General features: G+C 36.9%; 5 protein-coding genes across 6 annotated transcripts; 3 read left to right on the plus strand and 2 right to left on the minus strand.

Moving 5' to 3' along the window:
* Positions 1 to 3,536: 3,536 nt before the first annotated feature.
* Positions 3,537 to 5,843, minus strand: LOC106428241 (F-box/LRR-repeat protein At3g59250-like). Of its 2 annotated transcripts, XM_048761773.1 has the most exons (4): positions 5,380 to 5,843; positions 4,624 to 5,265; positions 4,411 to 4,548; positions 3,537 to 4,331 (listed from the first exon to the last, which is right to left on the minus strand). In XM_048761773.1, the coding sequence occupies exons 1-4, from the start codon at positions 5,542 to 5,544 to the stop codon at positions 4,008 to 4,010; spliced, it is 1,269 nt and encodes a 422-aa protein (XP_048617730.1). In that variant the 5' UTR covers positions 5,545 to 5,843; the 3' UTR covers positions 3,537 to 4,007. The 2 variants fall into 2 exon arrangements, with proteins under 2 accessions (XP_048617730.1, XP_013724449.1); XM_013868995.3 differs by having other exon boundaries at positions 4,624 to 5,843.
* Positions 5,844 to 6,491: 648 nt separating this feature from the next.
* On the plus strand, positions 6,492 to 7,529 carry LOC106428242 (putative pirin-like protein At3g59260). The gene has a single exon (XM_048761775.1). It carries the CDS (start codon positions 6,884 to 6,886, stop codon positions 7,394 to 7,396), a length of 513 nt encoding a protein of 170 aa, XP_048617732.1. The 5' UTR covers positions 6,492 to 6,883; the 3' UTR covers positions 7,397 to 7,529.
* A 239-nt stretch (positions 7,530 to 7,768) lies between these two features.
* On the minus strand, positions 7,769 to 10,120 carry LOC106428212 (putative F-box protein At1g58310). Its single transcript, XM_048761774.1, has 3 exons — positions 8,627 to 10,120; positions 8,402 to 8,542; positions 7,769 to 8,308 (listed from the first exon to the last, which is right to left on the minus strand). The coding sequence occupies exons 1-3, from the start codon at positions 9,269 to 9,271 to the stop codon at positions 7,958 to 7,960; spliced, it is 1,137 nt and encodes a 378-aa protein (XP_048617731.1). The 5' UTR covers positions 9,272 to 10,120; the 3' UTR covers positions 7,769 to 7,957.
* Positions 10,121 to 13,017: 2,897 nt separating this feature from the next.
* LOC125588456 lies at positions 13,018 to 15,622 on the plus strand. The gene is made up of 5 exons (XM_048759805.1): positions 13,018 to 13,282; positions 13,391 to 13,560; positions 14,120 to 14,805; positions 14,917 to 14,992; positions 15,263 to 15,622. Exons 1-5 carry the CDS (start codon positions 13,018 to 13,020, stop codon positions 15,620 to 15,622), a joined length of 1,557 nt encoding a protein of 518 aa, XP_048615762.1.
* A 9,318-nt stretch (positions 15,623 to 24,940) lies between these two features.
* Positions 24,941 to 26,214, plus strand: LOC106428243 (solute carrier family 35 member F1-like). Its single transcript, XM_048761776.1, has 6 exons — positions 24,941 to 25,196; positions 25,285 to 25,336; positions 25,427 to 25,495; positions 25,599 to 25,685; positions 25,791 to 25,852; positions 25,956 to 26,214. Exons 1-6 carry the CDS (start codon positions 25,150 to 25,152, stop codon positions 26,071 to 26,073), a joined length of 435 nt encoding a protein of 144 aa, XP_048617733.1. The 5' UTR covers positions 24,941 to 25,149; the 3' UTR covers positions 26,074 to 26,214.
* The last annotated feature ends 1,720 nt before the right edge of the window (positions 26,215 to 27,934 follow it).

Below are 27,934 nucleotides of genomic sequence, written 5' to 3' on the forward strand. Positions count from 1 at the left end.
CGGTGATATGGAATATACTTTTTTATTAAAAAAATTTCTATGCTATCTATTCATTTTACTATCCATAATGACTAAGCATGCAGTAAATAATGCTGTGACGTTGTCTTTTTAGGTGATGTGCTATTTAAATAGTAAACATTCAGTTATGTCCATAACAAAAATCCATCGACGTCATCCACTATCATCTGCTATTCATTAGTATCTATATTATTAAAATTGAAGTACTTTTTGGTACTGTTTGGAAACATAGATACCAGTATAAATGAAAATTCTTTGGAAACATGGATAGCTGTATAAATGAACATTGTTTGGAAACATGGAGAACAATATTAAAAAAGTATAGTGTTTTTTTAGTAATTTTATTAATTGTATTTTCATATTTCACCCAGTTTAACAATCTCATTAATTATATTACGTTAACAATACATCACATCATTAATTATATTACCATAATAATAATAATGCATATTTTAATTCATTATTTTTCAACAATAACTTTGTGAAAATTATAAAATCAAAAATGTAATATAACTGGGTTTTGCATATGGTTAAACGTTCGGTTTAGTTTGTTTTACTAATACTTTTTTTTAGTTTCAATCGGTTGAAAATTACATACCCAAAAACATAATTCAAATACACGTTTTCTCAATAAAATAATAACTTAAATCAAAATAATGAAAATGTATTACATTTATTGTCACTTAATTTTTCATTCCATATAATTATTTTACTAAATAAAAAAACTCTTTCTATTTCACTTAATTTAACCAAACACATAAAAAGAGTCTCTTTTATTAGTTTATAAAATCAGTTAGGCACAAACGTTAGCTATCCATTTAGGTACGAGTTGTTTCTTTCGAGTATCATTTTTCTGTTTGAAATTAGGCTTGAATATTATAAATTTATGTGCGGATTTTGAGTTTAGTCCTTCTGGATCTGGATGAGTTCGGTTCTGATTTATCGGAACCTAAAAATATTTAAATAACAAATGTATTTGAAATGGGTTCAGATATATGTACGAAGAATAACCATATTACCCGATTCAGTCCAAGTCTTTTGAATACAATTAGTTATATTACAACACATCTAAAATATATAATATTAATTATAAAAAAATAAATATCAATGTATAAAATGTGAGAAAAAAAATTCATGCGGGAGCACGGATCAATCTCTAGTTAAGTATTAAGGTACAACCGGACCAAAGATATGCTAAATGTTAGTTTCTACATTATCTCAAAATCAATGTCATTTACTTAATGTCTTCTCCAGGCTAGTTCACACAAATAAGCTTCTTTTTTTTTTGAACCAACACACATTTTCATTAAAACTAAAAGGGTTTACACTCCAACAGAGGAGGCTTTACAGACAGAGAGAGCGGACTTAGCCACAGAGTCGGCTTATCTATTTTTCAAACGAGGGATAAATGAGAAAGATATTGCATCAAAGTAAGAACTAAACTTATAGATATCAAACAAAATACCAAGCAAGGCTGGTCTAGATTCTCTTCCTTTCAATAGTTTGATCAGGGTGAGGGAATCTGACAGAATTATCATCTATATTATTAAAACTGAAGTACTTTTTGGTACTGTTTGGAAACATAGATACCAGTATAAATGAAAATTCTTTGGAAACATGGATAGCTATATAAATGAACATTGTTTGGAAACATAGATAACAATATTAAAAAAGTATAGTGTTTTTTTTAGTAATTTCATTAATTGTATTTTCATATTTCACCCAGTTTAACAATTTCATTAATTATATTACCTTAACAATACATCACATCATTAATTATATTACCATAATAATAATAGTGCATATTTTAATTCATTATTTTTCAACAATAACTTTGTGAAAATTATAAAATCAAAAATGTAATACAACTGGGTTTTGCATATGGTTAAACGTTCGGTTTAGTTTGTTTTACTAATATTTTTTTTTTAGTTTCAATCGGTTGAAAATTACATACCCAAAAACATAATTTAAATACACGTTTTCTCAACAAAATAATAACTTAAATCAAAATAATGAAAATGTATTACATTTATTGTCACTTAATTTTTCATTCCATATAATTATTTTACTAAATAAAAAAACTCTTTTTATTTCACTTAATTTAACCAAACACATAAAAAAAGTCTCTTTTATTAGTTTATAAAATCAGTTAGGCACGAACGTTGGCTATCCATTTAGGTACGAGTTGTTCCTTTCGAGTATCATTTTTCTGTTTGAAATTAGGCTTGAATATTATAAATTTATGTGCGGATTTTGATTTTAGTCCTTCTGGATCTGGATGAGTTCAGTTCTGATTTATAAGAACCTAAAAATATTTAAATAACAAATGTATTTGAAATGGGTTCGGATATATGTACGAAGAATAACCATATTACCCGATTCGGTCCAAGTCTTTTGAATACAATTAGTTATATTACAACACATCTAAAATATATAATATTAATTATAAAAAAATAAATATCAATGTATAAAATGTAAGAAAAAAAATCCGCGCAGGAGCGCGGATCAATCTCTAGTTAAGTATTAAGGTACAACCGGATCAAAGATGTGCTAAATGTTAGTTTCTACGTTATCTCAAAATCAATGTCATTTATTTAATGTCTTCTCTAGGCTAGTTCGCACAAATAAGCTTTTTTTTTTTTGAACCAACACACATTTTCATTAAAACTAAAAGGGTTTATACACTCCAACAGAGGAGGCATTACAGACAGAGATAGCGGACATAGCCACAGAGTCGGCTTCTCTATTGTTCAAACGAGGGATAAATGAGAAAGATATTGCATCAAAGTAAGGACTAAACTGATAGATATCAAACAAAATGCCAAACAAGGCTGGTCTAGATTCTCTTCCTTTCAATAGTTTGATCAGGGTGAGGGAATCCGACAGAATTATCAGGGACTTAATGTTTGAGAAGGACGCGGTCATAACCGCCAACGTACAGCGAGGGCTTCTTCCATCAGTGCTGAAGAGACAAAGGGATGAGGTTCGCATATGCGCGAGACAAGGGTAGTCGGCTTAGCGCCTGAGTAGAGCACTCCAAGCCCACAATGGCCAGAAGAGGCATTCCACGCAGCATCAACGTTGCACACAACCGTTCCTGCAGGAACAGGGTTGTTTGCTACTTTAGGTCACACAAATAAGCCTTTTATTAATGACAAGATAGTTTTCTGAGTGATGCGCAGAAATAATAAAATTTTACAAATATTTTATTTAGAAAATTATTTTTATATACACTACAATACATTAATCAAAAATAGTGTGGCTGAAGTATCAAGCCAACTTCAGATGCTTCCTGCAGTAGCCTCATCCAAGTGCAAGATCCAAGTAATCTCTGTTAGCCTCGGCTTATCAGTTACTCTGCCCATTTCCTTATAGATGAAATTTGCATTGATCCTCTAGAAGAACCTTTCTGGTTTCTTGGCTCCTTTCGGAGTCATGCCTCCTTTACCAGTAGGAAGCTATGGATGTTTCTCTTGGCGACAAGTATCTGTAGTTACTAAAATACCTAAAACTCAACATCAAGATTTATTAATTCAACTACGTTGGTTAGTGTCCGTGTGTTTTATGCTTTTGTTGTGAGAAAGTTGGGTTCATATTTTGCTTTTTTATTTATTTATAGATGCTGTCTTTCAATGGAGAAGAAGCTTAACATGAGACCTGACTTTCTATAGGAGTCATTGTTATTTAAGTGTTAGTGAAGTGGAGTAGAAACTAGACCGTAGTCTGTTGCGTTTCAAAAATGTTCTACTTGTGATGCTGCATTTTGTTGATAGAGTATATTATGTTCACATATTCACACAATAACAATGCAATGTTTCGGAAAGTTTATTATTAGAAGAGTGATCTGTATAACAAAACCAGCCACTCATACTAAGAACCAAAACAAGCAAAAGATAATCCAGCTGTCTCAATAAATAGCACAAATCATCAAACACAAAGTCACAAAAACTTGAAAGCAAAAGGCAGAAAGAAGAAGAGAGAATCTTGGTTTAGCTGCTGGGGTCACCAAAGATTACTTGAATCTCACAACTTGGTGAAGCTTTTGTGGGAAACCTCTTAAGTTCACTTGACAGTTCAATCACATCATCATCAAACAATGTATCATAGTATATTATCAGCTGTTCAAGTTGCGGCATTGTCTCAAGGAAGTACTTGATCAGCTCTGTCTCTGTCTCTACACCAGCTTCACCAAATCCCGTAATCTGTAAAACCTTCACTGGACTTGATGATAAGCAAGTAGGAACCTCCCCTGAAAACTTGCATAGGCACCCATCAACATCCTCACACTTGATTGTATATGTGTGGCTGAGTCCCTGAAACATAGTAGCAAAAACTTAGTAGTTTTGTCTGTGTTAGAAGATAGCAATAAAGAGATATAATTAGTGTTCTTACATCAAAGACCAGGGTCTCAAGATTTGGACATTTCTTGAGTAAAGCAGGTAATGATTCCCATCCTGACTTGCATGTCTGAATAGTTAAACTAAACATGTTGTGGAACACAGGTATATGATCACAGCAGAATGTAAGAACCTGAAAACAAAAAAAAAGTATTCTCATCAATATACAGTCACTAACTCAAAAGTTATCAATGTTACAATACTATACCTCAAGAGTGTTGGCAGATGCGAAAAGGGTCTGGACACTGCGTATTCCCATGAGAAAATCTGTTACATCCCCCACCGAATGTTCATAGCTTGCATGTTCATGCTGCTCACTTGTCATTGCAAGGTCGACACTAGCTTCAACTAGTGAATCAAATTTCACCTTTGGATACTTGCCCGCTACGAAATCAGAGTACTCCAAGTAGACAACATTGGGTGTATCAAATGAAACACTATGCGGATTTTTATCACAGTCTATACAAGATAGGATCAGTCTCTTGAGGGGTTTGGAAGACACAGAACGGATCCAAAAATCAGAGTAGACATGAATCAGAATTAACTCTTCAAGGACATGACAACCAGAAGTAACCTTTTCAAAGAAATCTCCACCTTTACCTAACATGACTTTGTTGATGTGAAGAGTCTTAAGCTTTGGAAGAAACACATCTTCCATATCAATTCCTATGACATTTTCAGATTCTATCCTCAGCCTCTCCAGTGACTTGCTCATAAACATCTTTGAAGGGAGGCAAAGCCCAGCCAGGGTAACGTGTAAATCAAGATCTGATACTCCACGTTCCAACACATTTAATATCCAAGGTGTGACACAGTCTGGTTCAACACCGTGTCCACACTTTAAAGAGAACTTTTTTAGAGTAGAGTTCCCTTGCAACTCCAACACTCTATCCACAAAATAAGTAAAGACTATCAGAACCTGAGTCTTTTCCCGTTCACACGTATCAGGATGAAAACGTATGACCGAGCCATCGAAGTCAAGGTTTGGTCTGTAAGCAAACAGGTACCGCCATTTTTTGGAGAGAACTGAAGTCAAAGCAGATTCTTCTGTGGGGAGGAATGACAATATGTGGCTAATCAGAGCTTCTGGTAGATTGCTGATTCTATCCATCTTCTTCGAACTGATCATAGTGACAGATCTCAACAGCTACAACCTACAAAGAAAAAAACATGACATGATCTTGAATGTGTTATATAAAACTGTATCAGAATGTTTCTGAAGAAGCAAATCGCTAGAGAATCATTTCCATAATGACTAATGATACGTTAATATTAAGAGAATATTTGACGGATTGATTCCATTTATGACAAATTGCATTACAATTTACAACCAACCATTATGGGAACAAGACTCATATACAAGTATAAAGTGCTTTCGATGCTTTCAGTTTTCAAGAATTTCAGATTTATTTCCTTTTTTATTTTTTGATGCTGAGATTTGATATCAATCATGGTGGATTCCATGCATTTATAACGTATAGATGATAAAGAGAGACATAAGATATACACATTTATGTTCTTGTTATTATTAATCTTGGAACTGCAAAGAGAGACATAAGATATATACATTAACATAGTTTTTACCATCATCAGAATCATCAGCGTGTCATTGCGTCAGGTCATTAAAAAGATATCTGCAGATCTTGAGAATGAAGGTGATGGTGCTGTGAAAAAGCATCACCAAGTGAGTTTTTTGTTTTTGATTTCTATTTCTTCATTTTTCTCAGGAAAAATGGTTTGCTTGACATTCAAGTTTCACATCTGATCTTATTGGGTTAACTAACATTCAGGATTGACCATAAGTTATTGGACCCGTTTGTATCATTAGTAGAATTTTCCGGTAATGTTATTTTACTTCTCCAATATTTATGTTTACTTATCAAAGGATAATCTAATTAGCCAATATCTGTTTCTTGATCAGTTTCACCACCAGGTGGATTCAAAGACCATCATCACAGAGGTCAGATCACTAATTCATTTTTATATATATATTCTTATTCACACAAAGCTTTCTATGTTGTGTAACGTCTCTGATGTAATCAGATCAACTTTGTGCAGGTTTTGAAAGTGTTACATACATGCTAAAGGTGACAAAGACTCTACCATCTTCTCCATATATCAGACTCTTGAATCTTGATGTGAAGATTTATCATGCATTTAATGATATGCAGGGAGGAATCATATACCAAGACTTCGATGGTCATAAGATTACAGTCCATGAAGGAGATGTCCAGGTGAAGAAAAACAGCAAACATGTCAGACCAGCTTAATTTTCTTGTTTCATTCTTTTGATTCTGGTTTTATTACAGTGGATGGCAGCAGGAAAAGGAATCATACATTCTGAGATGCCTGAAGAACAAGTCAACAACGGCATACAGCTTTGGATCAACCTCCCTTCCGTTGATAAAATGTTAAGATTCTTCAAATAGATTCCATTCTCCTTCAGCTTTCTCAATGTTTACTAAGATATGTGTTATTTGGTTTTCAACAGGATTGATCCAAAAGCCCTAGAACTGTCTAGTTCAGAGATTCCAAGAGCAGAAGAAGATGTAGTAGAGGTCAAAGTCATAGCCGGAGAGTCAATGGGAGTTAAATCTCCTTTCTACACAAAAGTACCAATCATGTTCCTTGACATTACTCTCAAGCAAAGAGCTCAAACTCACCAGACCGTTCCAGAGTCATGGACCGCCTTTGCCTATGTTATAGATGGTGATGATGGCGTGTTTAGGTCCTCTGACTCTTACACAGTACAAGCACACACTGTTGTGGTGCTTGGAAAAGGGGATGGAGTTAGCGTGTTGAATACGTCAAGCTTTAAGCCGTTGAGGTTCTTGTTGATTGCAGGGGAACCTATCAGCGAGCCTGTGGTTCAGCATGGTCCATTTGTGATGAATTCACAGGCTGAGATTGATATGACCATTGAGGACTATCGCAGTGCCAAGAATGGCTTTGAAGGAGCTAAGTCTTGGAGGTCAGAGTAAAAAAAGTTTTGAGGGTTTCTTCATTTATTTCACATGGATTTAATCTTACATCTTATATTCATATCAATTTTATTTAATAAACAATGTAAGACCAACTCTTAGCTAGTAACATTTTTGCAGTTTCATATTTACATATCAGAAACTTAGAAGACCTGTTTTCACAGTTTGTAGCTATTCTTTTTCTTGGGATTAAAGGATAGTTTCTTCAAAAAATGACAGACTAAAACTTAATACATTAACTGAAAGATTAATACATTGAGTTGTGGTCTGACCAACATGAGCATTAAAAAAACAAGTCATTAGATACTACTACAAACATAAAGCCGAGACATTCATGTCTTTGGGATTAAAGGATAGTTTCTTTGAAAAAAAGACGAACTAAAACTTAATACATTAACTGAAAGATTAAAACATTGAGTTGTGGTCTGACCATCAAGACCATAAACAAAACAAGTCATTAGATGCTATTACAAATATAAAGCCGAGACACACTCATGGCTTTGAAACGGGAGAAAGAAGCATGAGTGAATCCAATACCAACTTAAGAAACCAAGAAGATGCTTAAGTAGATGAAGACAAGTTGAGGTTATCAGAGATGACTTGAATCTTACACTTGCTTAATCCTTCTCTAGAAACCATCTGAAACTGGCTTAAAACTTCCTCCACATCTTCATCAATAGACGTCTCATAGTGTATTATGAGTTGTTCAAGATTTGGCATCGTCTCAAGGAAGTACTCAACTTGCTCCATCATTTTATCCATGTCCTCGTCTTCACAGATATCTCCAAACTTCAATATCTCAAGGACCTTCACAGGACTTGATGATAAGCAAGTAGGAACGTCCTCCTCCTCCCACGGTTTGCATAAGCACTCGCAACTTCTACAATTCATTCCATATCTATGGAGAAGTCCCTAAACACACACAGTAGAAAACTAACTTCAAAATCTATTTCACTTTGCATGAAACAAGCAGCCATTAAATAAATGATATATATATTTGGTTACTTCGAAGACAAGAGTTTCAAGATTTTGACAGTTCTTGAGAAGTGCGGTCAGTGATTCCCATTCTACATCTCGGTGAGTCTTGATAGTTAGATGAACCAGGTTGTTGTAAACCGGCATTGGTTTGCAGCAGAAAGCAAGAACCTGAACCAAAACACAAAACCATTTCAAGTCAGGTAGAGAACATCACCAACTTAAACCATTAAAGATTAGGAAACTGAAACTGACCTCAAGAGTGTTGTCAGATAAGTAAAGCTTCTTAACATTGCATATTCCCATAAGAAGAACCGTTGCATTCCCAACCATAGTTCCCTCTTTTTCTTTAGCTATATCATCCTCTGAAAGTTTAGCCTGACCGATTTGTTCATGAGTCATTCGCAGATCGAGACTAGTTTCAACAAGTAAAGGAAAATTCACGTTTGGATAGGTATCTGCGATAGCATCAGAATACTCAAAGTAGACAAGATTTGGAGTATCAAACGATACACTCTTTGGATTATCATAAACCATTTGCTTAAAGCGAAACGTTAGTCTCTTGAGGGTAATGCTAGATACGGAGCAAGATTCCCAAAACTCCTGACACATTGTTTCACTCGAATCAACCTCGGAAGACAGAGGCCAAGACCAATGAGAAGAGATGTTTAGAACAAGTTCTGTAACATGACGGTTCAGAACTTTGCTTATCCAACGAATGACAGGAGCTGGGCCAACGTCATCTTTGCACTTGATGGAGAGTCTGTTTAAAGGAGCATTCCTGTGTAAAGCCAGTTTACTATCGACAAGTCTTATAAAACGTCTTCGAATCTTGTCCCGTTCTTGTCTTCTCACACCAGGATGCATACTGATGGAATCATCAAAATCAAGATTCATCATTGTTGTATAGAATCACCAGTTACACACCCTGAACAAAGGAAATGAGTTTTAGCTAAGAATCAAACACGAACCCAAAGAAGCAGACGTATTAGAAAAAGGTAATGGAGAAACTTACTTGGGGGGTAAAGAAAAGAAGCAGATGCCACCAGAGCCAAAAAACTGAGAAGTGTTTATAGCAAAGGATAAAGATTAGGGTTTTGGTTCTGGCGTGATGGGGGGAGTTTTTCAATGCTAGATTTACTTTGGAGTGTTGTCAAGTCGTAAGATCTTCTGGATGATGATGATGATGAGATTCTCTCTGAGTTCAGGAAGATTTATCTTCAGGAGTCTAATCTAGCTATGTCAGTCTAATCAAACTATTCGATTAGAAGGATGACCTAACTTGAATAGTTAACGTGTCAGTTAGTTTACATGTATGTGCTTTGTTCCCTTGGCTCTCAACCAGATGTTGTAAGTAGTAAAGTGGCCCATTATGGATTATAGATGATATGATCTTGAGTTTAAGTAAAATTTTCAATTTACATTTCTTTTCAATCTTGGATTGCGCATAGAAACTTGCTTAGTGTAAAGCCACCCTTGTGAATAATCTGGAATATTTTTAGCATATTGAAGTACTTAGTTATATATACATTAAAAAGGGAAGTTTACTTAAATATACAAAATTTTAGGACAATTGACAAGAACCATACAAATCTTTTTTTTATTACTGGCATTTTTTAAATACCAAGCATGCCTTCTTTTACGTTATGAGAAAAAACATATTTACAGGAATGCCATTACTTTTCGCTGCCACATAAGCAAAAAGTCGGCGCCACATAGGAATTATGTTCCGTGTTTTCATTAAGCTAGCAGTAATTCGCTACATACGTCGTTACGGCTGATTTATATATACATGTCGGCTGAATAAACAAACACGGCTGAGTTAAAAGGAAAAGACTGACTTAAGAACATAAGTCAGCGGAGCGGACGGTATGGCTGAATTACAAAAATATGGCTGATTTATGAGATAAAGGCTGACTTACAGACAAAGGTTACGGCTGACTTATACATCGGCGGTTTATTTTCTGGAAAATTTGGCTGAGTTGTAACTAAGAGACGGCTGAGTTATGTTTCCCCGGCTGAGTTAATGAATATCGACTGGCTGAGTTATATAATTTACGGCTGACTAATGTGATGTTGTTACGGCTGAGTTTATGATTAGTCGGCCGTAATAGGATGGATTAACAGTAAACTCAGCTCGGTTACGGCTGACTTATTAGCGAAAGATTAATTACTAGAGTACCATTCGTTTGACGGCTGATCTATGTGACGATACGACTGATTTATCGTTTTTCATCCTAATTACGGCTGATTAAGGATCAAAAGATTAATTACTGAAATATTTCCATGGTTCGGCTGACTTACATTGTAAATGAGTGCTGATTTACGGAGGCTGAGTTATATATTTGTTTGTCAGCTGATAAACCGATTTTCCATGTCATCCGCCATGTCATCAACTCGGATTTGCCATGTCATTGCTAACGAACTACTTTACAACTACGTTTGTCTGTCTGTTCATCTTTTTTCTTCATCTTCTTTATCTATCTATATATCTATCTTCTTCATATTATTCTTCATCTTTCTCCGAGATCTTATGGATCCGGCAATTATTGTTTATGGTAACTGGATTAAGAAAAACATATATGTATTCAACGCCGACAGTAGAGAGTGTAGAGTTCTGCCTTTAAATGAGAAAACTAAACATGAAGAATTCGCAAAGTCTGTACTCGATGATTACAGATTGAATGAATTGAAAACAACAGATTGAATTCCCAACAAAAGATATGTATTCAACGAACGACACTCCACCAGTTTACGGAGAACAAGGATGACGAAATGAATTGGAATGACAGAGCAAGAGAGACGATGAAAAGAATTGGGTTTTAATGTTTTGTATTATGGCTGGGTTTTGGGTTTTAATGTTTTACATTACGACTGAGTTATATAAACATGTTACGATTATATTGGGTTGTCTTGATTAGTATAACGGCTGAGGTATGGATTTTAATGTTTTCGTATTACGACTGAGTTATCGTTAATTTCTGCCTTATTTAACTTCTTAAACTCCTCGTGATTATCGTCTCCATATTATAAATGGCCTCGATATTAGTTCTGAGCCGTCAAATCAAGAAAAACGAAACGTCCCATTATTATAAGGTGTTTAATATTATAAAAAAGGATTACCGTGAATGTTAAATCAGTTTTTAAATACTAAAGTATCGTCTCGCTGTCATAAAAGCCTCGATATTAGTTCTGAGCCGTATTTTCCACACTCAGCCGTCCCAAAGTATCAATCCTAAATCTCGATGGGCCATGATAAAACCCAAAATATTAACGGCTGACTTATGTTAATATTAATGGCTGAGTTATATTATGAGTTAAATAATAAAGTATTACCGTCTCGATCTCTACGAAGGCGTCGATGTTATATTAACCAACATGGCTGAGTTATGTCAAATATCATTGCTTATTTATATGAACGTTACATTAATGGATTGTTTCCCGATACTCGAATTGCCTGAAGAGATTCAGACGTTAGTGGTTGAACGTGTGGCCGGTAACTCCTTCACAGATCTCTATGGCCTAAGAGCATCGTGCAAGACGATGAAGGCGTTAGCAGAGCGGAGCAGGGTAAACCATTTTTACGATGTGTTATCCGTTCCCAGGAGACTCAATATGCCTCCTGAGTTGTTTAAAACTTGCTACGCAGAGAGAAATCCAAGCACACTTTATATGAAGGGTTTACAGTTTTTCTTCACATTTAACCTTCAAGAAGAAGGACTTGCTTTCATGAAGCTTGCAGCGGATGAAGGATATGAGTGTGCTGTGTATACATACGCAATGACTAGAAAAATATTTTGGGGTGTTGAGGAGTATTTTGCTCGTTTTACGAGGGAATCAGTTGCTAGGATCGGGAAACTAGTTCGATCTCTAAAATGGGCGTGGGGTTTGTCGCACAGTGACGAGTTTTTGGCAAAGAGGGACGAGTTCATTTCAACCGTTGTTCCTTCGTTTTATAGTTGAACCGATGAGCGTGATTATGGACACAAGGGAGTGGTGAAGATGTATTCTATCAGAATATGTTCTCTTTTTATGTTATTTGCTGTGACATTATTACGGCTGGTTTATATTTTACATTATGGTTGGGTTGTTGTCTTTTAATTACGGCTGATTTTTGTAAAAAGGGTTCTCTTCAATTACAGATGAGTTTTAATTTCATAATGACTGAGATATTTTGTTGGAGTGTTATTAAATACGACATGGTTGGGTTAATTAAATACGTGATAGCCGAGTTATCGTTACTTAAAGGCTGAGGTAATGTTAATTTTTTGGCTGAGTTTTGTAAAAAAATCCAAGATACAGACTCGGAATCCGCTATGTCAACAAACTCCTTGCCATGTCATCACTAACGAACGAAATTTATAACTTGCTTTATGAGACTGTTCATGTTCTTCTTCATCTTAGTTATCTATCGTCTTCATCTTTCTCAGTTGGTTATGGAACCGGTAATTATTGTTTCCGGTAACTGGATTAAGAAAAACAAATACGTATTCAACGTTGACAGTAGAGGGTGTAAATTTCTTCATTTAGATGAGAAAACAACACATGAAGATTTCGCAAAGTCTGTTCTCGATGATTACGGATTGAATGATTTGAAGGATCATATTCAGCTTAGCTACATGTTCTCAAATAAAGCATTGAAAACGATGGCGCACGACACTCCACCAGTTTACGTGTCCAATACTCGGCAATTGCAAGGTTTTCTAAGCCTGAAGAAAATCGAACAACTACGTTTCTGTGTGGAGATTACGGAGAACATAGCAAGAGAGAAGAGTAAAATATTTTTGAGCTTTAGCTCAGAAGCAGAAGCAGAAGCTTCAGTGGTTGAGTCCAGAGACGAAAATTACAGTGGGAGTTACGATGGTTGCAGTTTGGAGAAGGAACAAGAGGACAATGAGAATGACTGCTCTAGTAATGTCGAAAGAGAAAAACATGACGTAGTCGGAGAAGATGAAATATGCGAAGAAAACAAAGAAGATGATGAATTTGAAAGCCGATTTGATATGTTCGACGATTCAGACGGTGCGTCATCTGAAGATGATAACTTCAGCTCATACGGTGAGTCTCCTACAGATTACGAAGATTCACCAACGCTACCTCCCAAGAAGAGATATCAGAACTTCTCAATGAGCGAATCTAAAGGGAATCTGGAGGTTCTAAGTTTGGAGATGTTGTCGATAGACATTGCGGTAGGTCAACGATACAATAATAAAGAAGATTTGGAGAGACGACTGAAACTTCTTACAGTGAGGTATAAATTTGATTTTGATGTATAAACATCAACCCGACATCATACGTGTTGGGTTGAAGGATGTCTCTAGAGAATTCGTGCCTCTACCCAAGGAGAATCCAAGGTGTTTTATGTTCGTATTTACGATTCGAAGCATACATGTTCCTGCACAGAGCGTTCTAATCGATCTCGACAAGCAACACCAGATATTTTAGGTATGTTGTACAAGAACTTTCTCGGCGACGTTGGTCCGGCCGTTCGCCCTACAAGCGTCGAAATAGCTATCACTAAGCAGTTTGGTATAAAGGTAATTACTTTGTTGTGGCTAAGTTATTTTAACGACACGGCTGAGTAATGTCAAATGTACAGGCTGAAATAATCATACAATTCGGCTGGGTTACTATATATTTAGATGCGGCCGAGTTATAGTAAAATAGGGTTGAGTTATTCAGTACGTTATGGCTGACTTAATTATTAGATGCGGCTAAGTAATGAGGATCGTTTTTTCATGTGAACAGATGGATTATTGGAAATCACACCGGACGCTGAAATTTGCAAGGGAAATCGATGAGGGAACACCTGAGTGTGGGTTTGAAAGCTTGCCTTCTTACTTATACATGATAAGAAGGGCAAATCAGAGTACAGTTACGCGTCTTCAAATCGATGAGCTTGGAAGATTCATGTATGTGTTTCTTGCCTTTGGTGCGAGCGTTAATGGGTTTTCTTTCATGCGCAAAGTTGTTGTAGTCGACGGTACGTTTCTCAATGGTAAATACAAAGGGACGCTACTCACAGCACTAGCTCAGGACGGTAACTTCCATATTTTTCCAATAGCCTTCGCAGTGGTTGACACAGAAAATGATGATTCGTGGCATTGGTTTTTTACGCAACTAAAACTTCTGATTCCTGACGACGAGGGTCTTGCGATAATCTCAGACATGCATAACTCGATAGGGAAAGCAATTAGAAATGTGTATCCGTTGGCTGCTCGGGGAATATGTACCTACTATTTATATAAGAACATATTGGGACGGTACAAAGGAAAAGAAGCATTCCGTCTGGTGAAGAAAGCGGCAAGATGTTTTAGGATGTCTAACTTTACTGCGATTTTCGACGAGATTGAAGCGATTCATCCTGCACTCCACGGCTACCTCCAAAGAGCTGATGTCCGCCTGTGGACGCGTGTTCATTTCCGGGGCGAGAGGTACAATTTGATGACTACAAACATAGCGAAATCAATGAACAGAGCATTGTCGCATGCTAGAGGTCTAAACATTTTTCGAATATTAGAATCGATACGGGTTATGATAACCAGATGGTTTGCTGAACGGAGAGAGGATGCCAGATCGCAGCCAACGACGCTTATGTGTGGTGTCGAGAAACTACTACATGTAAGTCAGTCGTAACAGTAAAAATATGTCTATCTTTAAAATTCATAAAATTCTTAAGTCAGCTGTTTTATAAAATTCATAATTCAGACTTTATAATTCTTAAATCAGCCGTAATATGTAATAACTCAGTCGTTTCATATATATATTTTTCGTTAATAGGGTCGTGTAACTGCTGCCAGAGAATTGACGGTCCAAAGGATTGATGATCATCACACTGAAGTTAAATATGGATCTTCTAGCGAGTCTTTGAATGTTGTTAATTTGGTATAGCGAAAGTGCACATGTTGGCGTTTCGAACGCGAGAAATTACCATGTGTACACGCAATCGCAGCTGCGGAGTACAACAGTGTTTGTCGTATATCCCTGTGCAGTCCTTACTATAACAGTGAATATTTGGTGAGCGCATACGCTGAATCTATCATGCCGGCTGACTCAGCGCAACCTGTTCCAGAAATCGTGGCAAACCAACCGTGCTTGCCCCCGTATATTCGTCAACAACCAGGAAGACCTAAGAAAAATAGGATGAAATCTGCTTTAGAAGTTGCACTTCAAAACAAACGTCCTAGGAAAGAACACAGATGTTCTCGATGTAGACAGAGTGGCCATAATGCGAAAACTTGTCTGATGTAAGCAAGTGTTGTAGGGATTTTCATGTTTTTGAATTACGGCTGGGTTTTTGTTTTCACTTATATATATTACGGTTGGATTAGGGATTTTCATATATTTGAATTACGGCTGGGTTTTTGTTTTCATTTATATATATTACGGCTGGATTAGGGATTTTCATGTATTTGCATTATGGCTGGGTTTCTGTTTTCAAACACAACTGTTATAATATCCGCCCAAAATAAGAAACGTCGTGAAGTCAATAAACGGCTGATTAATTGAAATAATTTGTATTACGGCTGAATAAATAAGGTATTTCTCGAATAATTATATGTTCAACTCTCTATTTTTTACATAATTTCTCTCTCTATCTAAATGAAATATTTCCCTCTTCTTGAATTGCCTGAAGAAATTCAGGCGTTGGTGGTTGAACGTGTGGCCCGTAACTCCTTCCAAGATCTCCATGGCCTCAAAGCATCGTCCAAGTCGATGAAAGCGTTAGCAGAGAGGCGTGGTGTATACTATTTTTACGATATGTTATCCGTTCCCTGGGGACTCAATATGCCTTCGCAGTTGTTGAAATCTTGCTACGCTGAGGGAAATCCAAGCACACTTTATATAAAGGGTGTATAGTTCTACTTCACATTCGGCCTTCAAGAAAAAGGTCGTTCTCTCATGAAGCGTGCAGCAGATGCAGGATATGAGCATGCTGTGTATACACACGCAATTACTCAAGCAATATTTTTGTGTGATGGGCATTATTTTAATGGTTTTCCAAGAGAATGGGTTAAAAGGATAGGGAAACTAGTGCGATCTGTGAAATGGGGATGGGATTTGTGGCATTCTGACGAGTTCCGCCAAAATAGGGCGCTGTTCATTTCAAAGTTTGTTTCGTCGTTCTACAGATGCCAATGTGCAACACATGTGTGTCGATAATGTCTCTGCTTGTGGCACCTTGATATGACTAAGGATGACAACATGTGTGATCGCTGTTTCTGGATCAAAGAGATTGGCACGTTTTTACGTGATTATGAAACAATAAGCGTTATTAGGGACACAAGGAAGTGGTGGAGATGTAATATATCGGTACCTTATCTTTTTAAGTTCTTTGCTATTTTTTTTTAAAGTTCAAATGAATGTAATGAAGGCTTAGTTATTGTTTCTTTTGGCTGATTTATTGTTCAATTACGGCTGTATTACTGTTTTATCACGGCTGATTTATTGTGCATTAAACATTTAAAAAAGAGGTTCATTTACGTGCATTGCAAAACGTTCAGATTTCTTAGTTTACGTGCAGACATGTAAAACGTCAATTACAAACGAACAGGGGGAGTAATAATTAGCCTTGATATTCTCATATTGTTGGCTGAGTTAAAGTAATAATTAGCCTTGATATTTTAAACACGTGCCACCATTAATCGACAACTCAGTCTAATCAAGCAAGTGGAAACGTCTCATTAATAATGAAAGTGGGTGAGTGATAATCTTCGTTGTGGTATAAACAATGATGAGTTAGCTGAGTTACTTTACACTTTACGGCTGAGTTACTTTATACATTACGGCTGCACGGCTGAGTTACTTTACACTTTACAACTGAGTTACTTTATACATAACGGCTGAGTTTCTAAACAATGTTATCATTTGTTTGCTTCACGGCTGAGTTTGTAAACAATGTTATCATTTGTTTGCTTCACGGCTGAGTTTGTAAACAATGTTATCATTTGTTTGCTTCACGGCTGAGTTTGTAAACAATGTTATCATTTGTTTGCTTCACGGCTGAGATACTTTAATACGTTAAGTCTGAGTTACATAAAACATAGGCTGACTTACAAAACATTACTAAACAAATTAGTCGTAGTAGCAAAGTAACGACATTCCAACCCCACAAACAAACATATTCCTCAAACACCGACCCTGACTCATACATTTTTCTCCTTTTTCCCTTAGATGATGTCTTCATTACTTCAATCTCTTTCTCCAACCGAGCAACGCTAAGTCTGAATTCCGAGATGTCTTTGTTCATGCCACTTATCAGTGACTTAATATCCTCAACCTCTTCAACCAAACACTCATCTGCCCATTTGAATAAATGTCTCTGTTTTCACAATATAACCAGATCTAAGTACTACGTTACAGAACATGCGAAATAAGAACCAAAACAAATTTTATTATATCCTTTTCCGCAGCAATAGTACAATCTTTCTGGATTTGTAGCGGTTCCAGATGTAGAAATGTAACAGGATTCACCACACCAATACTGTTTCGGCGTTCCTCTTTCCGCGTTCAAACAGCTTCTGTGAGAATTTCCTGAAACGCAGGATGAAGAAGACATTTTGATTCTCAAAACAATTTCAGAAACGAAATGGAATTACATGGAATTAGGGTGAGAAAGACGACATGATGAAACGGCATTGTTTCCACACGCACCATAATTAAAATAATATTTAAATGTGTCGATATTGTAAATCCCTCGACACATGCATCACAGACTGTTAATAATTAGCCTCGATATTAGGTTTGAGCCGTATTTTCCACACGCGCCATAATTACTCGACAACTCAGTCCAATCAAACAAGTGGAAACTTCACATTAGAAATGTATTATATTAACATTCACAGCTGGGTTTTGCCGTTTTACAATGGCTGAATTATGATTAATTTATTTACGGCTGAGTTTCGGTCACTTATGGTTGGGTTTATCGTAATCTAACATTCATAACTGAGTTACCTTATACGTTTTGGCTGAGTTAACTTTAAGTTTTCACTAAGTTAACATTCACAGCTGAGTTATTTTATACGTAGAGGCTGAGTTATTATAAAGATACGGCTGAATTAAACAAACACATTATGACTGGGTTATAGCACTTAATATACAAGAAATATGAATTCGACATGTTTGCATTCAGGAACCGAAATTATCAGATTCAAAATACAGACAAGGCATCACTTTCAGAAACCAAAATTGTCTGGACCAAACTCTTCAAACATGTGGACGAGATCACACCAGACTCTTGTTAACATCCACAGAGGCTTGTCGCCTGCCCAAGTTCTCTTCAAATAGCGCATCTGGCAACGAAATAGCGTTCTGGCCACAAGATTAAAATGTGTCCAAACTGTTGAATTATGCCTTCGATCCCATGTGTTTTGCGCTACAAAAAAAAAATTACAAAACTGTTGAGAACACAACAGAAAAATAACTCAGCAACGCTATGCTGCCATTTTAAAAGGACAAATTGTTCTTACAGCGAGTTGAAGAAACCAGCGTTCCTTAAAATGATCGAGAATTGCGCGGTATGTCGGCCAATCATGAACCCAGCCTTCTGCAAGAATCGACGGGATGACGAGAGATAGATCACTTAAAAATTTGAACCAGATAGTACTGGTTGTGTCAAGTAATTCACCCAGACCAGGGTATAGAAGAGGGAGGTTTTCACGATTTGCAGAGCTTAGTATCGCATTGACATTGTTCTCTAACATCGTCGAATAACCAGGAACAATCGTCATAACTTTTGATGGGGATATAGAGTTTTGTTTAGTTTTTTTTTAGAGAGAGAAATGTGTAAGAGAGGAGACAATATATAGAGATGTACAGAACGTCAAACGTCTCGAGTTAAAATTTCCCAAGAAGCAGTTATCTTTTTCCCGCCAAACGTAAGGATGAAGTTACACTTTACGGTTGAGTTACAGACCACATTTACGGCTGACTTAGTAAATGGGGTTTAGGGTTTAGGTTGCTTGTTTAGGGTTTAGGTTTGCTTTTTTGGGTTTTTAAGTTTGGGATTTGGATTTATGGTGCAAGAATAGTTATAAAAACACAAATTCATGATAAATAACACAATAATAGTTTATGAGTTTTGAATTATGCTCACATCTTATATGTATCAGTTAAGTTTATGAGTAATTGTAAGACAAACATATACCTCAAGATCATGATTGATTCTAAACTCGTAGATTCAATAAAGAAGACACATTCAGTTGATTATATATTCACTTCAGATATATAATTGGGGTTTCAATTTAACATTTTAAAGTATAAACACTTATTTATTTTTGATTATAGGGTATGTTTGAGGTATGGATGAGTTATAATATCGTAACGGCTGACTAATCCTAATCGATACGGCTGAGTTATATAAACATGTTACGATTATAGGGTATGTTTGGGGTAAGGCAGAGTTACGTATATACGACACTGCAGGGTTATAAAAACGATAAGACTGAGTCAAATACTTAATAACAACATAAGTCAAGTACAAAATAACAACATAAGTTCATCATAAAACAACAACAACATAAGTCAAGTACTTCATAACAACACATGTTCATTTAGCCATCATTTGGTCCGTTACAACATTTCCTCCTTCAGCGAGGATATCTGCTGCCATCTTCATCCGTAAACCTTGAATATTTTGATCGTTTATCCCATCAAACGTTACACCAAGGGCTAGACACTCCACAAACTTCAACGAATACACCCCACAATCGCCAACCTGGGTGTTTTGTGGAGTGTATCTTTTGCTCCTCCTTCTGAATGAGAACTTCTTCCTGCTAATGGGTCGGATATTGGCAGGAATATGTACACTCAACATAGCGGGAATCATGTGCGTCAGCAGTTTAAATGAATTCAGAATTCTCTGCTCAGTTTCGAGTGTTACCTCTCCAAAGATTGGATCGTAGCAATAAATCTTCTCCTTCTTCAGATCCACGTGATACGCAAACCAGTGATTTCCGCCGGTTTGAAGACATCCGTACAAGTGATCCACATCTTCATACCACTTCAAGTTTGTTCGACAATGATCAGGAATCCTACCATTTATCATATCTTCATAACCATTGCCTTTGAACATCAACATTGTGGGTTTCATCTTGAACTGAGCGTAATCGTGAATCAAAAAACTTTGCCACCAAACGTCAACGAAGGCAATTCGCTTGGACCAGAATTGAGTGGGCTCTCGCATGGACCTTTTAATGAGGTCGTTCATATACGCCACGACATGCAACATAAATAATATTAACAAGTCAGTTGTAATCAAATATATAACTCAACCGTTATATAATAAAAGAATATATAACTGAGCTGTGATATAATAAAAGAATATATAACTCAGCCGTAAAAATTAGATAACGCAGCCGTAATAAAATAAAATAATATATAACTCAGCCGTAATAAAGACTTACATTATCAAACACCCATCCATACTCATTCTCCGGCCACGGTCTCTCATGGATGAGTATACTGTAGAAGTCACTCTCATGATCAGCTGTTTGTACTTCTTTTTTTCCTGGTGCTGCTGGTGGTTTGGGTGGAATTGCCTTGATGTGTTGCATAAGTTTTTCCAACAACGCCGGATCAACAGGTGCTAGAGGGTCATATATTGCTGATGAAGGAGTAACATTCTTCCTTATGCACGTCGTTCCATCATGTCTTACTTTCGGAAAAACTAATGATGAAAAAACTGTCGTCATTGACAACCCTTTTGGAGTTAACCGAACATTTTTCTCCCGGTAGTCCTTAATTATGGCAGATCTAACCACTTCAAAATTCTCGACATCAGACTCCGGCGCGAATTCGTTCTGTTCTGCAACAACTTCGTCAGTTATATCAGCCAATGAACTGTCCTCTACATCAGGTTGTACCTTGCATCTTGTTACACCGTCACGCGGTGGAGTCACCTTTTTGTACTTTGACCCAACCTGTTTTTGCTTCTTTAGCTCAGCCTCTTGTTTCTTCTTTAACTCAGCCTTTTTTTTCTTAGCCTCAGCCACTTTTTTCTTAGCTTCAGCCTCTTTTTTGTTAGCTTCAGCCTCTTTTTTCTTATCCTCAGCAGCTTTTTTCTTAGCCTCAGCCTTCTCCTTCCTCTTAAACACAGCATCTGCCTGCGCTGCTTTTTTCTTCTCATCGGCTTCCTCACCCTTAACAATACGCTTGCACCTGCAGCCGCGTCCATAGGCTGGATCCTTAGCAGCCTTATCATCCTTAGTAGCCTTTGCAGGAGAAACTACTACGAAATCAAGAGGCCGCATATCAGTAGCTTTATCGACACTACCAAACTCCTCATCCAAAGTCCTTTTCACCCCAAATTCCTTTTCAAGCTTCTTGGCCAAATTCTTTTTCGGTCCAAACTCCTTACCAGGAGTTGCAGCTACTAGCGCTGGACTATTGACAGACTTCTGATGAGTTCGAACCACCGGTGATGCCATCGATAAAGAGTTATCTGATAATGGTGGAGAGGGGTTATCATGGTTTTCGGGAATTTTTCCAATCCCCAGATATTTCAGACGCTCCTCCAGTAAAGCATTCACCCTGTCATCAATGGTCTTTTGGTTCATCAATGGTCTGTTCCGGTCTAACTCGTAAGCTTCCAACCGTGAGTCAACCTGATCAAATTTTCTGGAAATAATATCCAGATTACTCACAATGGTCGTTAGAGTCGCTTTGTTCTCCAACTCCAACTCTTTACTACCTTCCTTCTCGCTAGAACCCTTTCCCGCTGCATCAGCTTCAGACTCATTCTGTGTCTTAACTTTCTTCTGCTTTTTAGTGGGTGGCTCAGCTTCTGACGAAACTCCAACCTTCATACTCTTCTTCTCATCCCCCTTCCCCTTTGCATTCCCCTGCACTTCCCACAAACCTTTCACAAATCTACCTGAATGTATGGCTGTTATCAACCTAACGAGTTGTGGGTCGTCATCTTCACCCGGCCAAATAGGAAACATCTCTTCAATTGAGTCATTCAAAACCATTCTCCTCACACGCACCTACAACACCAGGTTATAACAAAACTCAGCCATCAACTAAAATAATTCAGCCGTTATTTAACACATAACTCAGCCATCAACTAAAATAATTCAGCCGTAATTTAACACATAACTCAGCCATTAAGTAACTCCGAACTCAGGCATCAAATAAATTAAGTCAGCGTTAAACCTTACCTCGCCATGCTTTTCAATTTCGGCAGATAACAATTTATCAAAGCTTGCACGTGTACGCTTTCCACCCCATCGCAAAAGCGGAACGTCTTCGTTATTGATCACTCTCCCAAAACTCTCACCGAAGCATGTGACGGATTCATAAGCCCAAATCAATAATGCGTCCTTCATGCCGCTTATTGTGTACGAACCTCATGGCTTCATCGTCGAATACACTTATTGCACTTTGAAAGGGTATCCTTGAATTGTGATGCAAACAATAGACTCCCATGGCTTGAAGAAGTAGCAGCCCCAACCACTTGCGCTTTTCAAAACTCCAAAGCGGACAGAACGCTAATGTTGCCTTCAGTTCATCTAACTTTGGTCTCATCCCAAGCGGCACCTTCAACTCCTCCCCCAAAACTCGTTGTATTGACCAGGATCAAATTTCTCTGTTGGCAATGGACCTTTGTTTAGCCCAGTGATCTCACCAAACTCGAGCAAACTAAACCTGATAGCCTCATCAGCCACGAGACACCATATCTCCTTCTTTATAACTCGAGCTGTCTACACAGTAGATAGTGCACGGTCCTACCAGACCACATGCTTTCGCGTTCAGCTAGCCTAGCAACTACTCCAACGGGAGCAACTACTCCAACGGGAGAGTTCACCAGCTCTTCCCCCACATCAAGTCCTATTGTTTCTCTAACGTGGGGGAAATGCCCTGGATGGAAATTGTGATTAATAACTTTACCATCTAGGTTAGAAGACCCTTCAGAGTAAAGTCTTGGTGGGTAATCCACTGATTTAACTTCAGCAGCATCCATCTGATCATATAACCCAACAATAAAATCAGCCACAACAAAAAAGTAACTCAGCCGCATCATAAGAGTAACACAGTCATAACATAACATTAGGTTATTCACGACACAAATATAACTCAGCCATAACATAACCATAATTCAGCCGCAACAAAACCCTAACTCAGATGATGTGGTGGTGATGTGTAATTTTAATTACTGATGTGGATTATATGTTTAAAAGTAATTTCAATCAAAAAAACTAACCAAAGACCCTTAGAGTCATTTACTATGGGTGTCCAAACATTCTAGTCATTTTAAAAAGATGTTTAACACTCTATTAATAAACCAACTTTTGTTATATATTCTAGTCATTTTCTCTAATAAATATATGAATATGGGGTTTCCTATCATTTTCCTTCTGGCACAAGGTATTTTGATTAGTTAATGTAAAGTATTATATACCCACTATCTTATTCAATATCATTAAACAAGTCAATGATTCTCCAGAAAGGACTCGCTTTCAGCCTCCTCTCTGAATCCGATCCATTGTATTGTCTTTGTATCTTGCATTCACCATAACCTTTCACCGTAGTAGCTGCAGCTACGGTTTGTTAATGAGATGAAGAAGGAGACTTTGATGGGACTTGTGTTGGGACAGATCATCTCTCTTCTCTCTACTTCCATTAGCTTTACAACCTCTGAGCTCGCCAGAAAAGGTTTCACCTTCTTCTCAACCCATTTTTAAATATATTCATTGCTTATAAAAATTTCAAAATCTTCTAGGGATCAATGCTCCAACATCACAGTCATTCTTGGGTTATTTGTTACTGGCGACTGTCTAATGTCTATGGAAGTATAATGCTGTATCGAAGACCTGTGATTAAGGTTAATGTGTTGAAATATTACTATACTTGTCTTTTTCTTCAATGTCACTTTTGTCTTTTTATTGGAAACATCGAGTTTTGTATCTTTTCTGAGTTTGAACATTGAAGGTTTAATTAGTAGTTCTGATAAGCACAGTGCCAAAACAAAACTATATAAGTTTCTAACTAAAGGATATTGCTAACATGTTCCATGCAATGAAAAATTGCTGTAGGCCAAGTGGTATCACTACTTCCTCCTTGCTTTAGTTAATGTGGAGGCCAACTTTCTAGGTGAGCGTGAAGCTGACTGATACAAATTTTCTTTTATTTTCCTAAGTATCTGGTTTGCATAGTGTGCATTTTTAAAATATGTTATACTTTGGTTGCTTAATCATTACTTAACCTGATGTGTGGATTTCCATAATACGTTATTTTCTTGCTTTGGTGGTGAGTAATAGTACCCTGTTATTTTGAACACAAATCCATTGCTTTGCTTTCACAGTTGTAAAGGCTTTTCAGTACACATCAATGACAAGTGTCATGTTACTGGACTGCTGGGCGATCCCTTGCGTTTTGGTATTGACCTGGGTTTTTCTAAAGACAAGATACAGTCTGATGAAGATCAGTGGTGTGGCTGTATGTATTGTTGGTGTTGTGATGGTTGTTTTCTCAGACGTACATGCAGGGGATCGAGCTGGTATTGATGCAAACTGATTCATTACTTCTTTTTCTTCACTCTTCACATATGTAAGTTACCACTCAATATTGGTGGCATTTTTCAGGAGGAAGTAATCCTGCGAAAGGAGATCTTCTTGTTATAGCTGCAGCAACCTTGTATGCTGTCATTAATACTAGCGAGGTAAGCAAGTCTTTAATCACATACTCAAAAAAAATGTAATGGATTCTAAGTGTGGTTGGTCTTTCATGTTTCTTTGTTATAGGAGTTCTTTGTGAAGACTGCAGACAGAATTGAACTCATGTCTTTTGTGGGTCTTTTTGGTGCAATCATTGGTGCCATTCAGATGTATCCTTGAGATAGCAAAGGCTAAGAATTTTAAATTCTCTTTAAATTAAATGCTATCAAAGAGGATGTTCCTTGACTTGATCCATAGAAGCATATTTGAACGTGATGCGCTCAATGCTATTCACTGGTCTACTTGGGCTGTAAGTTTTGCTGCTTATAGTCTTTGTTATTCAGAGACTTTCTATTTTTAGTAGTAGAAATTTACAGGCTCCGCGCTTTTGTGGTTTCAGGTTTTGCCTTACATTGGAATTGCAATCAGCGTGTTTCTATTCTACTCTGTACTCACATTCTTACTCAAGGTATGAGACAAAACAAAAACCATACAATGAGCCTCCTTCACTGTATGTCTTCATGTTGATATGTCTGTTTACTTTCATGCTTCTGAAAATATGGTCTTCTTAGACCAATGGTACAGCAATGTTCACATTCTCATTACTCACATCAGACATGTGGGCGGTTCTGATCCGCATTTTCACCTACCATGAGAAGGTTAGCTGCTCACTTTGTATATCAAACTGATTCAAACATCAGGAAATAATTTTTGTCAGTAGAAACAAGTGTATGTGACCATTTGGCTATATATTTATATGTTAGGTTGATTGGCTCTATTACTTGGGATTTGCTACTACAGCCATTGGACTGATCATATACTCAATGTATTTTCTCCATCTTTCTTCAACTCCATTATATGTTCTTCACTTCAGAGATCAGTATTCTTAACCCCTTGTGTTTCCTTTTCTTGATATTCTCATTTCTCAGGAAGGAGAATGATCAGGAGAGACAAAGAGGTGGAGAAGTGGTAGATGAACAGAGAAAGCTGTTAGATGAGGAAGGTGTAGGTTCACTTCGAGACAGCCTTATAGGTGCTTCCACCTGAATTCAATGCCTGAGGTTTCATATTGTCTATGTGAGAGATTAGATTATTGCTTTCAGCAAGAAGAAATGAAATTTTGTGTGAAGAGAAGTTGTAATCCATAACAATTGGGAACGATAAAGAAGGGAAAAATGTTCTATAAAAGTTAATTCAAATGAATCAACTTCTGTTTATACTTTGGTTTATTGTTATTTAACTTACAATTACAAATGTATGAAGCTGCATCTCCTCACAGCTCTAGTACATTCACTTGAAAGCTCATCTTTATGTACACAAACGTCAGAGCAAAGAACTCATGTAATCATCAGACAGATCCAGTGGCAAAGAAGCTCCTTCTTATCTGTTACTTCTTTTTGGTTTGGTGATTTAATAACGGTTTTTTTAAAGGTATGCGTCCTTCAAACTCTTGTCATCAGACTTCAACTTCCTTCTCCGTGAAGGAGGGAACTGGCTCTTCTTCTCTGCTGCCATCTCTGTTGTTTCCTGTCAAAGAAAAATGATGAGAGACTAATAAGCATAGGCATAAATGAAACACTGAGTTTGTATGAAAGCCTATCTTCAAGTTCAATAATATTTCAAGCTTTCATCCAAATGACATGTGTTATTTTAGCGTAGAGTACCGACTGTTGTAAGATGGAACATACCACTGTTCCATAGAGGGAGAGAAGCTCTATTCCCACAATCTCTAATCTATATAGACCAGTTGAACTCATATCGTTCTCTTCATGTCTGGAACTAGTGCTTGTATTATTATCATCACCTGAAAACAAGTATCCAAACCGAAAAGTTATACAATGTACATTTCATTTCACCACATCTGCTAAGTTATACTTCAAATCAGCATTTTGTATGCCTCATGTAGCTATGAAAGTTGCGTTTATGCTACTTGATCAATGACACGCTTACCACTGGTTTACTTAGTTTCCCCAGCTCACTGCGTTTACCAATCCGTGGATTTGTTTTACCAACATCATATTCACGTTAACAGATGTCGTTGATGTGATTTTTCAGGAAAGCAAATCCAAAGTAGACATGGATTTGAGATGATCTCCACTCATTGCGTGCATCCCAAGTCTATCTCTCTTCAACGGACCGTCTTGCCATAAGTGATTCACGACAGTTGTGTTGGAAGGCAACACCATCACCATCGTCACGAGTATTGTCATCTGTCTATCAAGATACTCAGCGGATACTTGCGTTACACAAAAGATGAGAAGACATTCTTGAAGCATATATAGTAGCGTAGTTATTAATAGAGGAAATATAAGCAAGCATAACGCTAGATTTTGAGTTACGATAAGCCACGAGAGCTTGAGCGCCTAACATGTCTTTGCTCGTTGTGTTTATGGCCCAAGCGATCCAAGTAGAAGACTCAAGATTGGCATGAAGTAAGTAACTATTAGCAAAGGGCGTAAGCCACATCCAAAAACTAACTTAAGAGTGGAGAATTGCCACATCACATTTATATTGTTCATCATCCCACATAATGTGGGATATATTAATAAAAATTCCTGTTTCTCGAACATAACTGAAGTGTAGAAACGAGTCTAAGACTGAAAGATCCGTGCAATAACGAAAACGTTTTTCGTTGTGAGTTTCGAGACTGAAGTCCTTGATCTGTTGTTGCTGTAGTAAAGAATGGACTCAGCAGAAACCAGAACAACGAGAACCGCTCTTGGAGACAAAATCTTGATATAACTAGATTTTGATATGCGTTTTGAAAACGCGGATTTTTGGATTAGAAATAAAGTTTGATATAAATTAGTATTTTGGGATTGTACATTATTATGTTACAAAGTCTTTATTATATCGAAGAAGAGAATTTGTTTAAAATTATACTAGATTTTGATCCGCGCTTTCAAAT

This window comes from Brassica napus, chromosome C6 (assembly GCF_020379485.1).
Source record: "Brassica napus cultivar Da-Ae chromosome C6, Da-Ae, whole genome shotgun sequence".
NCBI classification, from domain to species: Eukaryota; Viridiplantae; Streptophyta; class Magnoliopsida; order Brassicales; family Brassicaceae; genus Brassica; species Brassica napus.

Bases quoted from the DNA above. Each gene is read 5' to 3' on its own strand.
- LOC106428241 (XM_013868995.3), bottom strand. From the start codon at position 5,544: ATGATCAGTTCGAAGAAGATGGATAGAATCAGCAATCTACCAGAAGCT. The intron at 4,549-4,623 runs GTATAGTATTGT...TTTTGTTTTCAG, and splicing joins CATCTGCCAACACTCTTGAG to GTTCTTACATTCTGCTGTGA. The intron at 4,332-4,410 runs GTAAGAACACTA...ACTATGTTTCAG, and splicing joins TTGAGACCCTGGTCTTTGAT to GGACTCAGCCACACATATAC.
- LOC106428242 (XM_048761775.1), top strand. From the start codon at position 6,884: ATGTGTTATTTGGTTTTCAACAGGATTGATCCAAAAGCCCTAGAACTG.
- LOC106428212 (XM_048761774.1), bottom strand. From the start codon at position 9,271: ATGATGAATCTTGATTTTGATGATTCCATCAGTATGCATCCTGGTGTG. The intron at 8,543-8,626 runs GTCAGTTTCAGT...GTTTTGGTTCAG, and splicing joins TATCTGACAACACTCTTGAG to GTTCTTGCTTTCTGCTGCAA. The intron at 8,309-8,401 runs GTAACCAAATAT...GTGTGTGTTTAG, and splicing joins TTGAAACTCTTGTCTTCGAA to GGACTTCTCCATAGATATGG.
- LOC125588456 (XM_048759805.1), top strand. From the start codon at position 13,018: ATGGCGCACGACACTCCACCAGTTTACGTGTCCAATACTCGGCAATTG. The intron at 13,283-13,390 runs GTAATGTCGAAA...TCGACGATTCAG, and splicing joins CAATGAGAATGACTGCTCTA to ACGGTGCGTCATCTGAAGAT. The intron at 14,806-14,916 runs GTACAATTTGAT...TATGATAACCAG, and splicing joins GTTCATTTCCGGGGCGAGAG to ATGGTTTGCTGAACGGAGAG.
- LOC106428243 (XM_048761776.1), top strand. From the start codon at position 25,150: ATGTCTTTTGTGGGTCTTTTTGGTGCAATCATTGGTGCCATTCAGAT. The intron at 25,197-25,284 runs GTATCCTTGAGA...CTTGATCCATAG, and splicing joins ATCATTGGTGCCATTCAGAT to AAGCATATTTGAACGTGATG. The intron at 25,496-25,598 runs GTATGAGACAAA...TGGTCTTCTTAG, and splicing joins TACTCACATTCTTACTCAAG to ACCAATGGTACAGCAATGTT.